Raw genomic sequence first — 16211 nt, forward strand, 5'->3', positions numbered from 1 at the left:
CGCAAAGATGAGTGTTGGGTTCTATATAGGTTTTGTTGTACATCAAAAATATATGACAAATGGACAAAACTCTTGATATGGTATAGTGTTCGTGGAAGACACAAGTATATTCTTTTTACTTCGCGGACGGAACGGGAACTTCAAGAAAAGATTATTGATTATCTGGAGAAGCTTTGCAAACGGTTAAAAGAAAACTACCTGCAAATAAACGCCTCTAAAACTAAGTGCATTATTTTTCTCCCCCAGATAAACAATACCAACATGACATGCATTATATCTTCGGCACTGAGAGTATTAAGCACACACGTGAACAAAAAAAAATTCGGTCTTTGGTTACACGAACCCTTTGCATGGTCATGCCATGTGAACCACTTGGCAATTGATGTATACCTCGATCAATAGGATCTATTAAAAAGATTTGTACATTATTAACCCTCCTAAAACAAAAAACTTTTTATTACACTTTATTCCACTCGAACATTGCCTGTTGTTCACTGGTATGGGCTATCACTCAGCGCTACTATATAGTAGACTAACGACACTACAAAAACGAGTGCTGCGTAATTTTGGATATTGTATAGGGGATGTCTCGGATTTACGCACCCGGGAATCGTTTATGCAGCATGACATGCTTATCGCTGATCAAGCTTACCCTTAAAAACTAACGCAGCATATGCACACCTCAAGCATATATAAAGATTTTGGCATGGTAGCTGACCCTCAGTCCATGTTTAGGCAGCAGATGACGAAGCTTTTAAAAATTAGGGCAAATTACGGAAACAGTTATTATCTTATCAAGCTATACAAATCTTGAACACACTGAAAGACATAATAAATTGCACAGATAGCCTTCGTAAGATTAACAGATTGTATAAAAATTTTCCCGTTACGACAGCATGCGTGTTGCAGGATGGATTGATATTTACTTTGTTGTACCAATAGCAAGCCAATATATAGTTTATGTATGTCTGTTGTACTGAGGCACAGATATTTCATACTGATCTGCAACGTGTTACAAAGTCCCGTTTAGTTTATCTCGCACGTACATATGCTACGTAAGTGAGCGAGTGATCTGTATGATCTGTTTATGTTTGTACACCTATAATGTGTATTTTTTGTTAAATATGTTTAAATATGGCTTCTGTGTGCTTCGAACACGTGGTTAACAATTTAGAGCACTTGGTACTCTATGGTAGAGCATAAAGCCGTCCCATCGGCCCCACACTAGATGAGGCCCCACGCATTTCTGTGTTAACTGTGTGATGTTGTACATATATGCAATATTTGTAACCAGAAGAAATCGATGTCGTCATTTCAGTTTTCTCAGTTGTATATTAAGCCCAGCCCAAGTTGTTTTAATTTAATGCACACATTATCGGACACGTTTTTGAAAACGGTGCACAAATTGAACGGGGGCAGGGGTTTCCTCAGGCTGTTTAAGCCTTTAGTCACTCTCTGCGCAGGAAAGTCACCGAAATAAAATAATTTTATTTAAAAAGCGGTCTAGCTAAGCCTTGTGAGGTTCTTTTGATTTCGCATTCAACAAGGGACCGGAATTTAAATATTTGGGAATTCTCTAAAGGAAATCATTGCATTGGATCAAGCATATAGAAGAAACGACAATAAAGGTTATCAAAATGTTCTTATTCACAGTAGTTCTAGTCATGCAACAAAAAAGGTAAAGAAGACTTTCTATTCCCCCCATGTAAGAGCAAGACTTGACTATATAGGCTTGCCTCGCTTGGAACCCGGCTCGAAAGCATCTTGCAGAAACCGCAGAAAGGGGTAACCTGGCAAAAATACATTTTCTTCATTGTCATCTCGTAGATTAAGTAATATTTAGGTTGGTTAGTGCTACACCATCTGCGAAGAAAGCCAGAAATCATCTTCGCATTCGCCATAACTTTTCTCATATTGCGCAGCTTGTCTCCTGTCTATACACATATTTTATTTTCGTAATACTGTTGTGGTAGCACTGCGAAAGTTTGACCTTAAGTCGTCCATTTCTTTCTTTTTGTTGTTCCTGCTGCTCTTTTAAATTTTTGCACACACACACACACACACACACACACACACACACACACACACACACACACACACACACACACACACACACACACACACACACACACACACACACACACACACACACACACACACACACACACACACACACACACACACACACACACACACACACACACACACACACACACACACACACACACACACACACACACACACACACACACACACACACACACACACACACACACACACACACACACACACACACACACACACACACACACACACACACACACACACACACACACACACACACACACACACACACACACACACACACACACACACACACACACACACACACACACACACACACACACACACACACACACACACATGCGCACACACACACAACGAGCAGTGATTCGTTTCCTCTGGTCGGTTGGATTCAAAGGATGACATTCATCACAGACTATCCTCGCAATAGGGCAGAAGCGTACTATCACGTAAAACTGCGTTTTCGGGGGTCGAAAATTCACCATTCCCAACACGCGATTCGCCGCAAACGCCGGGATTTGTTGTCGAACGAAGTTTTGTTGTTGCGTGACAATGCATGGCCACACACTTCTCATCATAATATTGAAACCTTCAACACGATAAAACTTGAGTTAATAGAACAACCTTCCTACATTTCAGATCTAGCACCATGTGACTTGCGCTTGTATAGCCACCTAAAGGCCACTAAAGCCTTGCCATGGTCATCGCTTGCCTCAAATTTAGATGTGCTAAATTCCGTGCAAAAGTGGTTTCATGATCAAACGAAAACGTCCTACTTGGAACGAATACGTATAAGTTCGTTGACCGTTTGACCAAGTGCATTGATATGGAGGAAGATGGCGTAGAAAAAATGATGTGAATATAGGTTAAACCTAGCTTGATGTTAATATACTGTATAGAGTGTAAACTGTAGATAGTTTCTGACTTCTCATCGTATAAGATGCAAAAATTACAAACTTTTCATGTCCTATGTTGCAATCAAAATGGAGTTATGCAGAGGAAAACCTACTGGTACCAGCGTACTGAAAGGGACACTTCCAACATACGCATAAGATTCGGAAGTGCTCCCACGGATCTATTGGTTTTCCTATATTTCCTTCTATTGAAAAACAAGTGGATGATGGGATCAACCGCCTATACATATGCCCAGTAAACATAACCAATATTAGTCTTTTTCCTCCCTTATCTTTATCTCTTGGGGCTTGTGTGTTATAACTTCCTCATCTGTTTGCCATTTCCATATTGCAATAAATGTGATGGGTATGGCGTTATTGCTTTATAATGCCTTCTGTTTTCGTATTGTGTTATAGGAATGAAATTAAGTTATGTTGACATTGTATACATGTAAAACGCACTGCAGTAAAGCCACTTTGCAACTGCAGGAATCCTGTGAATGAATAAAACAAATAAAAACTGTGAAACCAATGAACAGCGACGTAGATGTTATCGTGGCGAAATTGACATCCCAAAGGATGGATGCCATGACAAGTAAAAAAGAAAATTTAGCATCGGTACCACGGTCTACTGAGAGGCGAGAACTAAAGGGGGATTATATATCACACTATTAGATTTTGTTTCTAACAAGGACGGACTCGATTACATACGCATATTCATTCGTTAACATTTTTTTCTTTGAAATACTGCATTTGATAGCACGTCCACAATTTACTATATAAAATCTAATGCACGAAATCTTACCGTGTTCCTGTAAAGTAAAGAATTGTTTACCAAATTATCCCATATTCGATAAGATCAGTGACCTCGAATAGCTTAACCATTCCAAAATGTCGCACTAATTTTGGATCATTTACATTCACGCATGCCGCATTACATATTTGGAAAGAACTGCCCAAAGATATAACAGACCCAGAGTCTTCTGCCGGCAGAACTGACTCAATTTTATGCTCTCGTTTCTTCCCTGATACGAATACCCCAGAGTTCCTGGCGCAATACTCTTTTCTCATTTGCTCTTTGTATATAAAAAAATATGACTTCGCAGCTCCTGTGTGTGTGTAACGTGGCCCAGCCTTCATAACGTAACTGATGTGTCATCTCTATGGGGATAATAAAGTTTGTTTCAAACAACTTTATTTCTTATTTATGTGGTGCACGGCAGCTCTCGGTGAAGAGGGTTTTTCGTATCATCCCATGCCGCTTCACAGGTCAGTCGTCACACACTTTGCTTGAAAAACGAGGCATGCCATTGACACTTCGCAATATGTCATCCGGGCCCGCTGAGGTGGCTTAAAATAGGGTGTCGCGTTGCTAAGCTCGAGCACGCCCTGTAGACTGCTAAACCGCGGCAACCACAATTTGACGGAGGCGAAGTGCTAAAAACACCCACGTTAAAGGAGTACACAGATGACAGAAAACTATCCGGAGTCCTCCATCCACCACGACGTTCCTCATAATAACATCGTGGTGTTGGCTTGTAAAACTCCACCATTTACAATACACACAATTAAAATAAAAGCTTAAAATATGTGCGTCAGTTTTTGTTGCGAAAGCTGTTAGATCACAACAGCCGCTTTTGGAGGCGTAGTTGTCTGTCGCTGTCGCACTAATGCTACCGTTGCCGGTGTACGTATACCCGCTACCGCGCAAAATGAGTTAGAAGAAAAAAAATGACAACAAAAATATATAGGATGAAATGTGATTTCAACCCGAGCCCTCTGCGTGGCGGTCCAGTATTTTACTCTCCACAGGTGCTCCAAACTTCTTCGCTAGAAGAAAAGTCACAGCTTGGCCGCAAAGGCGAAGCAATGAACGTGATAGCAACAAATGGAAAGGTCACGCGCAGAATAGAAAGCAGGTTGAAACGTGTCCCGCGTTTCTCACGCAAAAATGACGCACAAAACGTACTTACAGGTATTGATGCACGCGAACAAGCATCTCAGTTGATACTTCGCTGAGTCTGAAAAGCGCGCGCTTTTCGCAAATGGAGACTGCAATGATTGCAGTGACCTTTGTGCGCCGGGTAGCTACAACAGAATCGTTCAAGGTAACGCCCGAGGCCAGCCTATACGTACGATCCTCCCAATCGCGAGATAAGGGCGCGCGAGGGAGCATCATTCTCCTCCTCTATCCGGGGCAAAGTACATGTGGGAGATCAGAGCGCGCGCCGCCACGCGATGAGGTGACGCGCGCTCGTCGCAAGATGGCACCCTTATTGCGCCATCTTGCTGGTAATGCTGAAAAAATGATAATTCCCCCCCCCCCCCGAGTTTCCCGTCAGCAGTGGTAAGTGGTATAATAAATAGCTTGCCGTTTGAACGGTGCAGGATGTGCCCCACAGTGGCTTAGTAGTTAACGCAGCGCACTCACGGTTGAAAAGACCCAAGGTAAGTTCCGCGCTCCGGAGTCTTTTTTCTTTATTTTTTTCTTTCGTGCATTTTCATATATATAGTTATGTATACACATAAGGCGAGTGACGTTGACGCCGACGGCAAAATCCAGCCGAGAGCGTCCATATAATTGCTATCACAATAATAAAAACTAGCTATACATGCACACAATGGCGCTTAGGGAATCACGTTAACTTATGTAGTATAATGGTGGAAGAGTAAGATAGCAGCCAGGCGTGACACAATGCGAATTGCGTCACAGATGTCATGGTTTGAAGCATCCCACCTATTACAAAGTGCTCCGCCTGAATGCTTCATGTCGTTAGCCGCAGCATCAACGAAGTGAACATGAGGCCTTAAAATGTCTCTACGACTACCTACCTGACACAGATTGACGGGTAACTGCATAGGAGGTGCTTCTCCATTTCTCAGGATATATGCTGATTTATGTCGTATATATATTTAGTGGGTACCTTGCACCATACTCGTGTTCACAACGTGAGTGTTCACAACGGGTTATACAGAAAGGCTGCTGTTGCATCTTTCGCTGTGACTGTGTTGAGCATTCTCCGCAGGCCTGGAGTTTTTTCGTAGCGTAAGCTACACTGGCCGAGGTCGAGCAGCTTCGCGTGGCTTATCGAGAGTCGCGCTACGCATGCCCTAGGAGCGGTGACGTCACGAGGCGCAGAGCCGGCGCGTCGGAGGAGAAGGCCTGGAAGCTTCTGGAGGGACGTGTCACTATATAGTCGGCTTGTGCTCGACTTGCGTGAACTCGCTCGCTTTAGTTCGTCCGTCAGTCCGTCCGTTCATAGCTTACGCTACGTGTATCCTGGCGTATACCCAAGCTCAGCCAGTGCAAATTCTTTTTTTTTAACTGTGCGTATACTCTGCTGCCGCACGATACCCGCGGGGCACACGCAACAGCGCAAAAGTCACGCTCCAACCGAGTGACTGACTTTTCTTTTTTTCCCCTCCCTTCCCATTTGCGATCCAGGTTTCCTCGAATTCAGGAAAAATTTGCCACGATGATGGCACGCGCGTCCACATATATATGCGCGTGGCCGATGCGTCTGTGTCAATCCGAATGCGTCCCGCTACTTGTTTCCTGCTCTCGGACTTTTCGCACCTGAATAAAATGCACTCGCGAATGTACATACGAAAAATAAGGAACGTTTTCATTCGTTCCAGCTGAGCAAACGCACGTACAGCACATGCTCGAATATGGATGCGTTGGAAGCTCCGATAGGTCTGTGCTTATACGCATACGCACGCAAGCTGTTCATGCGTTGACTGCGTATCTGTCGGCTGGCCGACTTCTCTTGGAGACAACCAGTTTCTTATCGTGCTCTTAAGCGCGATCCGTAAGGAGCTATATACATATGGTACGTGATTGCTAACGAAAAATACGGGTCAATTGATGACAAAAACGTGAAGTCTCGCAGAGCATCCGAAGGTGGCCGATTCGACCCACTTTACTTTCTTCATATGTGACTTGGTAGAATACAATTACTACAATGCACTTAAAAGAGCCTATATACGTAACGTCCCCTATACCATCATTCGCTTCTTTAACTGCTGTTTTCAATAATTACGTTGTGACAACCACCTTCTTTATCTGCATGCTACCGCTTTAGCATGCATCGGCTATAGTTGGTAAGCCGGGTAAATTATCACTACTGTATATACAGGCGCATAGAAGTTAAACAGGGCGTAGAGGATCCAACCAGACCACTGTAGCACTACACCACCTATTTCTATTTTTTCGTCGAAGAAATAGCTCCGCTCGAGTAATCCGGCTCGTTACGTCACTCCAGAGTGCGTGTCCACCGGTGCAGACTTGTGTCCATTCGCCTTTGAGGAGAAAATGCCGAAGTCTTCTAAAGTTGCATCAGACTAAGTGATGGCTGAAGATGTCTCACTAGATGCAACGGTGCTTTGCCGACGGTAGCTTGGTGTCGCTTTCACCAAACCTGTGTATGTTGAATCTGCTTCGAAGACAAATGATGCTTGCGATGATTGCAGCAGTGATGACACCATAGAGCGCGTCCTTCGTCCCTGGCCTCGCTACAGTGTACGCAGGCTGCGAGCCCGCCTTGAAAACGCACCCTTGTCAGAACAGTCAGTGCTCGGATGTCGACATGATCTGGCTTCCCGCAAGAAATCTGTCAATGGCTTATTGAACTCTTTGCTCGGAGATGCCTATTGAATAGGCTATAGCACTCGCACTATTGTTATTTTTCTTTTTTCACGAGCGTCTACTGATCTCTTCACTTTCCTTCTCCTCTTTCTTCCCCGTCCCCTTAGTGCAGAGTAGTGAACCGGATACTACAATTCTGGTTGACCTCCCTGCCTTTCTCTCAATTTGTTCTCTCTCTTTTTTTACCTCTCAGCAGTACGGCCTTTAGCGGGGAGATGTCTTGGATGTGTCCCAATATTCTTAATATTTATCAAGAACTGAGCGTTCATGCTGCACTGTTTGTTGTTCCGGCAAACTAACCAAAGCTTTCAAACTACCTTAACGTGATAATGACTGTCGTATCACTGCGAAGTCTGGCGTTTGCTTCCATGATGCACGCCCGCAATCCGCGCTAGTTTTATTGCGATGGCAATCGTATGGACACTCTCGGTTGGATTTATTGTGCAGACGTCAGGAGTTTTTGCACTGAGTAACGGATGTGATTACGGCGTCCTAAGCTGTCAAAAAATATTTTTGGGTGCCTCGAAAACAAAGATGTAAGTTTAGTCTATAGATATTAACGAAAGCGAACATTTTGTTTTTTTTTTAGCATAGTCTGCTCTTCGACGAGGTGCTAATAGGTCTCGAAGTGACATGTCACTGTATGGTAGAAGAACGTTTCTGGGTGTGACTTGCCAAGCCTTTCAAGTGGCCTCACATGTGAAAACAACAACAAAAAAATGCACCATTACACAGATTGCGGAAAGTGGTCGTGGTGTTTCAACAGGCGGGGTTAGTCTGGCCTAAATGACCGACGATCGTTTCGCCTGATCGTCTCCGTCACCAAGTGTCACAGTGCCCATTGTCTCGCAGGAAAGGCATGAGAACCCTTTGCACGCTCCTCCATTGTTTCGTGGGCCTTTCAGGAGAAATGACATCTTCCAATTTATTCGTGCCTGTAAAAGCTTTTTGCAAGCTGCGTATACCATGATGGAGGCGGAAATGTTGTAGGCCCGTGTGCTCAGATTTGGGTGCACGTTAAAGAACCCCAGGTGGTCTAAATTTCCGGAGCCCTCCACTACGGCGTCTCTCATAATCATATAGTGGTTTTGGGACGTTAAACCCCACATATAAATCAAGCTGCGTATACCATCACTGCACTCCATATCAAAACGTGGGCGCAGCCAGATAAAATATCCAATGTCGCAGATACATGTCACCACGGAAAGCACAACACGGGAAAGTGCCCCGCCCAGTCTTGAATGGCCAAGCCGGCGTGTATGCAGAGTCAGGCCTCATTCCGTGTACTATCTCTGTCATACAGTATTTTCTAGCACACGTATGTATAAAGCTCTTTATAAACTCTGCGCAACATGAACGCGCAAGATGGTATCCCTTTTGCACCCTTAAAATTTCTGATTGGCCGGTGCACGCATTAATATGAGCAAGTACACAGACGTTGGATGGTACGTATACGTGTCTGTAATATCCGTCAAATATCGTCTATCCAAATCTTGCAGGACCTGGTCCTTGTATGAAAATATTTTCCATGTCAGGTTTATACACATAAATGCGACATGCTTATGCCTATCCGTAAGTTTAGTGACCAGTTTAGTGACATGGTCCTTGTAAGATACGACGGCACACAAACACTCGCACAGGCATCAATACGCCATGCCACGACTGTCATGCCTGTTATTACGTCACGCTTGTTAAGCAGTCTCACATGAAGTATGCACAGACGACACGTTTCATCTTCTGACTTTTTTTTTTATTCAGCCATCGTTTACAGAAACGCAAACGCCTCCTCGCAAAACACAATAAGTTAAAACAAGAAAAGTGCACGGGACACGTGGTGAGCAGAAAGCAATTTATAAAAAAAAATCAAGAGACAGTTCAGAGTAGAGATAGGAGATTGGCAGAATTTACACGGAACAACAGTGCCATTATCGCAGCCAATTTCTGCTTCTTCCCAACTACACACTTTCTGCGACTGCACGGGCGTGCATCACAGGGCTTCTAAATGACCTACTGCACACCTGAAACATCCCAGCGCGCGCTACATGTTTGCATTTTCTATAAGGCGATGCTATGCGAAACGCGCAAATAAATCAGAGCTCAGTAGTTTTTACTTCTTTCCTTTTTTTCCGCTGCTTCTACCCTCCTCAAATGCCGATAAAGTCAGCTTGAGAAGCAACGATGACATAAGGCATACGTATTCGGAATACCCTGTTAGATTGTGGGGCCTCGGCAGAGGCTGATGCTGCGCGTTGGCATGGTTGAAGCGACAATGAAGGAAACGTGTAAGCGACAACAACGCCCCAATGTTGCACGACCACTTTCAGCCTCCGCGGAGTCTCTCGAGGCTTTACTTACAGTAGAAGGCGTGTAGAAACTGTACATAAGACGTCTTAAAACCTGTACATAATTCGGGAAATCGTTTATATATATATATACTATATATAATTCTTTATAGACTCATTTATTTATATACCTAAAGTGGAGCATCTAGAAGAGAGAGCGAAAGAAAAAGAGAAAAAAAAATAAGTACGGTCTCTTGAACGATGCTCCACGACCCTGGTTCCTCCGATTGGTTTTGTGTTTCCCTGTACATCCAGTGGTGTACGCGCATGCGCACCTGCAGCTTAAGCAATTGTCTGTCTTCTTGTCTTCCTAAAATGCGCACGCGCGGGCATTCGAAGGCTTCAGTGCTCACGCGATCGCATTGAACGGGCCTCTTATTTACACCCAGCCGTCCAACAATTTCGGCAACGACGTCCGTCAAGGTTTGAGCATGCGCGAAGAAGCTGTAAATCTTCGTCCGGGCGCTTACCGCACCGAAAAACTCTTGACCTTGTATGCGTTTGTTACGGTACGCACGGTTAAAGACAGAATTGGCTGATCCTTTGAAGAAACCCTCTGCACTAACGAATACTGCTTGGGCGTTGAACCGAGTATGCTTATTAAATACGTGCCAAATGGATCAGGTGTCATTATATCGGCGTCGTTACAGTCAGAGTTACAAAGGGGCGGCCACGTTGGGTCTTGGAGTGCTCACTGGGCCAAACTATATTGTTGAAGTTGTCAGTGATTGTACACCTGTCTTGTCAACTCGCTTTGTTTCTCCATTTAGCCCCAGAAACTGGAAAGGTGTCTGCAGTGTGAAATCAACGCACAGAGCAGAGTTCGGAGACACAAATATGGAGCTTATGTAACGCCGAGCGCATATAGTGTAAGTTTGCGTTGCTATACACCTGCGGTGAAACAGCTAGGTGGCACCATTACAAATTTTATAACAAGGACTAAAAGGTCAAATATCATCTCGCGAAGCGTGGAAGTCTAAAAGGAAATTTTCCTTGTGTAATACAAACTGATCCGACTGCACTGCCTCCACTGGTGCAGAGGATGTGATCCTCTTCAAAGGCAGCGAGAAATCGCGAGACAACGCAAGTGGATAGCCTTGGCGATCTCTTAATATCAGCATAGGAGTGTGTGAAATTTCGTTTAGCGTTTGTATAAATTTTGCTAACGCGATTTGGAAGTTTTCAGCGTATAAGCGTCTCCAGTGTTTGCGCGCACTGTTTGAATAAACTTTCCTTTACTGCACTGCATCTTCTCGGGTGTTGCTTCAGTTCTACTGGCTGCCACATTTCGCGATGCAGTGCGTCGCAGAGAGGACAATAATGTTCAAATTGAGACTACAAATTTCGAGAGTGGAGCATTAGGGCGTTTGAACTCTTGTGACGCGTGAGGAAAGAAGACCCTCATCTATATCCCGATATTCAGCTGCACGGACAAAGGAGGCCCCGACACCTATAGCCTCAAACTGCCCTATTTCTAAGCTATTCACGCTATTAAGTACGACGCAGTCCGTGTTTTCGTTTCCAGAGAAAAAAACGTTACAAAAAAGAACTGCATTTCACATGCACGTTTATCGATCGAGGAATGCAAAGCCTCTCACCGTAATCCTCAAGCTTTCCTTTTTTTATTGGCGACAACAACGATGACAGCCTGTTGTGCGCATTAGTAAAGTGTATTGACCTTTTTTCCCACCTATGGGGAAAGCCCAGGAATTCCGACCTAGCCCTTGCGGCTCTTTAATGGAAGTGCTAAGAAAAATTCAATCCGTCAGATTAACCACACCCTGTTTTCTTAAGATTATCGTTTGCGTTGACCCAGCATTGAGCATCAATCGCAAAACTCAGTCGCGTGAACAGTGTATAAAGTACCTCTGAAAATATAATATTCGTACTTAATGCGAGCTAAAACGCTAATAAATATAATGTAGCATAGATCCGCTGCCTTGTAGCTGCCTGTACTGCGCATGTGCGAAAACAAAGCGGATGACGAAGACTTGCACGTGCAACGACAGCCTGCAGACCATCGCGTTCGACAACAACGTTAATGACCCCTCGGCTACAGCCTGGAAAAGGGGATGTTATTGCATCTGTGTGTCTCGGCAATCGGCAAAGTGGTATTTCAGGCACGTTAACTATGCGGATCATTTTTTTTCCTCCCTGTATGTTACATGAATCTGAGCGAATCCCTGTTTTAATCTATCCGTGCAGAACCTATTCAGAATCCGCTTCTGCATCGAACTGACGTAACACCGTTTGGCCGGTGCTAAGTTTGTTAACAGGTGACGGCGTTTGTAGTACCATGTTTATTCAAAAAAAAAAAAAAAACAGAGACAGAAAACCATACTGTGTTTAGATTAGGTGATCTTAGTTATCAGTTGACAGAGATCGCGCAGCTGCCAAACAGCTGCACTAGAGGACACCACTGTCGTTGCACGCGAAGTCACTCGCATCTCACTTGACGAGTTTTGCAGGTGTCGCTGGTGCGTAAGTATGACCGTTTGTGACTTTGTCGCCGATGTCGCGCGGGAGGGGTCTATACCTGGAATAGCTGAGTCACTCGTGAACAAAAATGTCGCAGCTCAGAGACACAGTCGCACAACACTCGCGCCGCGCGTCCTTGCGTGTTCACGTTGTCGCGAGCGAGCCGTACAAGGCGCGTTGAATGTAGATACCCTGTTCAGGATGGCGACGGCAAAGCGCCCGCCATGTTGTATATTATAGTATAGACACTGTGTGTAGAAGACACTGGTTCTGCCTCCGACGTGCTCGAGAAAAAAAAAAGGAACAGAGCGCAAGTTAAAATAATAACAACGGTATGTCACAAAATAAACATGGCGCAATGTACAAGGGCACGAACGTCCCGGGAACGTCCCGGGAACGTCCCAGGGAGCAACACTTCCTGAATAACGGCGGTAGCCGGGCCATATGTAACGAGATGAAGAAAAAAAAATAACAACATGGTCCCGGCAGAGAAAGACACAAAAAGAAGACGGAGGAAAAGAAAAAAAATGTCTCGTAGAAGTATTGGAGAAAAAACGAAAAAAAAAGAGAGAGACGCAGTCATACTACATGCGTACTAGAAAATAAAAACCGAAAAAAAAAGAACAGTAAAATGTTCGAATGGATCACAGTATGCGCACACGCTTATTCACCATCACTGCGGAGAGTCCATGCGTGTGTGCGCGCGCTCTCGTTTTGTCGTAGGTCCTTGGGACACACTGCGAACACAGGGGCGAGCACAAGCTGTCCATCGTCGCTTCGTCGTTGCGGTGTTCCTCGTTGTCGCGGTGCCCTGTTGCCCGGCTCACAGTCTGTCACGGTTGGTGGGAAGGGGGCGAGAAAGTGGGGATGCACGAGTGGGATGAGGGGGAGAAAATGGGGGAGTGCGGCGGGCAGTTTTGTTATATTCCTCTTCCCCTCCAAGAGCCGGAGAAGGGACATTGCACTTTGATGAGCGAAAGAAATTAAAAAAAAAGAATCAACAATGCGGCCGCTCGAACGAGCGTCTCAGTGTTTGGGGCTTGTACGGGCCTTCTTGTAGTTCACTTTTTCCATGAAGGCGCGCGAGAGATTTAGCTGCTGCTGTGCACGGGATGCTGTGCAGACGACCTTCGCGGATTGGCGCACCACCACGATAGTATATTCTCTCTCTCTCTCTCATACTCCGTCTCCTCTTTTTTTTATATATGGTTATGTATCCTCCAAAGTGCCGGGTTCGCGAGTTAGACAGACTTCGTTTCCAAGGGGGTCGGAACGAGCCCCTTGTTTTCATTTAATAGGCTGACACCGGATTGGCCTGTGCTTCAAGAAAGCATCCACACACACACGTTCCTGAGGCAAGGTTTCCCTTTTCACAGTATTTTGCTTATATGATTCCAGGCTGCTCGCAGCAACCTCGTGAAGGCGCTTTGGAAAGCGCCCGCTCGTTACGTCTCTGCAGCTCGCCTCTCCCATTCGACCTACGCGAATTCACCCACAGGCGACGGCTGTCAAGAGAGATTGGATGCTGGGCTTTCGTGAATAAAACTGGTCTCGAAAGAAAGAAAATGGTAGGAAGATAGTCAGGAATAATGGGGGAGGGGTGCGTCCTACAAGACTTCAGCACCCCCCCTCTCCCTCCCACACACACGCACACACAGGCGAACTGTTCCCATGCCATCTCTATAGTTTGCTTCAGTAGTTGCCTACGTTTCGGACAGCTAAGGTTTCTCCCGAGTGCTCTTGGTTCGCACTCCCAATGCACCACGTTGCTTGAGCTACTGATCGCCCAACCGTAGAAAACACGAGCAACAAGGATTTGTAGTTGAGATGGATGGACTGTTAGAAATCACGCTGGGCATGATATCGTAGCGTGTAAAATGCAACCGCGTTAAAGGAGCAAAGCTGCTCTCCGGTTGTCTTGTGTTATTCGATGCCTTTTTTTTTTTTTTCGACTCGCAAATAAACGGCGTACTCGATTTCGTTCGAAGTGGCGGTGATAAGAATTGAACAAATGCTTCTTCAGCGTTCGTGCTGGGAATATTTCACAAATGCTCGGAGTACTGGAGCCACTAAGATGAATCAGAAAGTAGTTTTCCGGAGCGGCTCAACTGTTGCATTTTAACACATAACGTCCCATTCAGCAACCGTTCACAGGTCGTGCACGACTGCCCATTTCGCTGACGTTACAGTACGATGGCCGTGAATGAAGGAGAGGAAGAAAAAAAGGTGTTCGCGCTTACTTCACCCGAAGAAGGCGACGCTCACTTTCACTACGGCGTGGGATTTCGAAATAAACCGCCCAGAATTCTGCCAGTAGTTGCCACAGAAAGCGAAATTAGAGACCGGTGGTTTCCGCTATACGCGAAAACGAAGCTGAAGCTTGACGCCCGCTTCGGGGACGTCTCGAACGTGAAATTGCGCCAAAATTTCGAATATGTGGCTGGCCATTATTTGCTTTTAAGTTCCACTAGCATTCGATATGCCAGAAGTGGAAGAGTAGATGCAGCTCTGTGTGCAGCTCTGGAGTTGCACGAGGGCAGCACCGGTACAGCCCGTCGTTAGTTCGATTAGCTTTCCCCTTCGGCTCTGGTATTATCAATTCCAAACGACGCTCGTATTCGCGATGGCAAAGTGAAACAGTTGAGGCAGTTCCGTCAGAGCCCTGATGCTAACCGAGTTCATCACCAGAGCACCTATATTCGTTAAAATGTAGACCGGAGCTGCACTGACATTGCACTGGTGTCACACCCACTCATCACTGAACTCAAAGTGCACAGATAGCGTGCGGGTGGGGCACGAATGTCGGTGAGTCAGGTCAAACGGCCACGAGCACGTGAGAGAGAGAGAGAGAGCGAGCTATCGGCGGTGGTGTGCCCGGGGGGTTCAAGGGGGGGATTTAAACGCGTAGCGGCCGTGGGCTGACACAGCTCGTGGAAGAAGGGTTCTGGCCCATGTCGCCGCATGTAGGCAGCTTAGGCCGCACGCTGGGGGGCGCTCCTCACTGGCTGTCCTTCTGCTGGGGCGACGGCGGCGACAGCTTTCCCGGCGAGAGGGTGCCGACCGACGCGTCGGGCGGCGACGACTCTGGCGGGATGAGGCCCTCTTTCATGCGCTTCTTCTGCTTCATGCGGCGGTTCTGGAACCAGATCTTCACCTGCGTCTCGTTCAGCTGCAGCGCCGTGGCGATCTCGATGCGCCGCGCGCGCGTCAGGTACTTGTTGAAGTGGAACTCCTTCTCCAGCTCCGTCAGCTGCTTGGTGGTGAAGTTGGTGCGGCCCGTGCCGTTGGGCCCGCACGGACCGCCGGCGCCGGTCGCGCCGAAGCCGCCGTACTCGTGCTTGGGCACTGAAACGATAAAGAAAAAAGGTCGGGGTCCACGGTCAACGCAAGGACGATTAGGAGGAGTTCGCTTACACATCAACACCGTAAACGTGGCGAAAGCCTTAGATGTCTCATTCAGACACGAATACTGAGGGACCGTCGGCGTCAACACGAGCGATGCAAAAAAACAGCGTCGTGTGATGACTTCACCATAAGGCGCAATCGTTACGTCACACATAGACAAAATTTTAGACGTCACCACAGCAGCACCACAGACATAGACAGCACTCTGTCTTGACATTTGGGTGCACGTTAAAGAACCCCAGGTGGTCGCAATTTCCGGAGCCCTCCACTACGGCGTCTCTCATAATCATATGGTGGTTTTAGGACGTTGAACCCCACATATCTATCTACTCTGTCTTGACATGCCAGCATAAAATCGTC

The 16211-nt window shown here is 46.0% G+C and overlaps 1 protein-coding gene and 1 long non-coding RNA gene across 6 annotated transcripts in view; one reads left to right on the top strand and one right to left on the bottom strand.

Annotated features, from left to right (window-relative positions):
* The window catches only part of LOC142814598 (uncharacterized), a 496656-nt gene that overhangs the window by 98189 nt on the left and 382256 nt on the right, over positions 1-16211 (top strand). The window lies entirely within an intron of this gene.
* Positions 9355-16211, bottom strand: part of LOC119172355 (uncharacterized) — a 101654-nt gene continuing 94797 nt past the window's right edge. For both annotated transcript variants that reach the window (XM_075893640.1, XM_037423418.2), the window contains one exon: positions 9355-15791. In XM_075893640.1, coding sequence (XP_075749755.1) covers positions 15445-15791 — 347 coding nt within the window. In that variant the 3' untranslated portion in view covers positions 9355-15444. The remainder of the gene's footprint in view (positions 15792-16211) is intronic.

This window comes from Rhipicephalus microplus, chromosome 4 (assembly GCF_043290135.1).
Source record: "Rhipicephalus microplus isolate Deutch F79 chromosome 4, USDA_Rmic, whole genome shotgun sequence".
In the NCBI taxonomy this organism is placed as follows: Eukaryota; Metazoa; Arthropoda; class Arachnida; order Ixodida; family Ixodidae; genus Rhipicephalus; species Rhipicephalus microplus.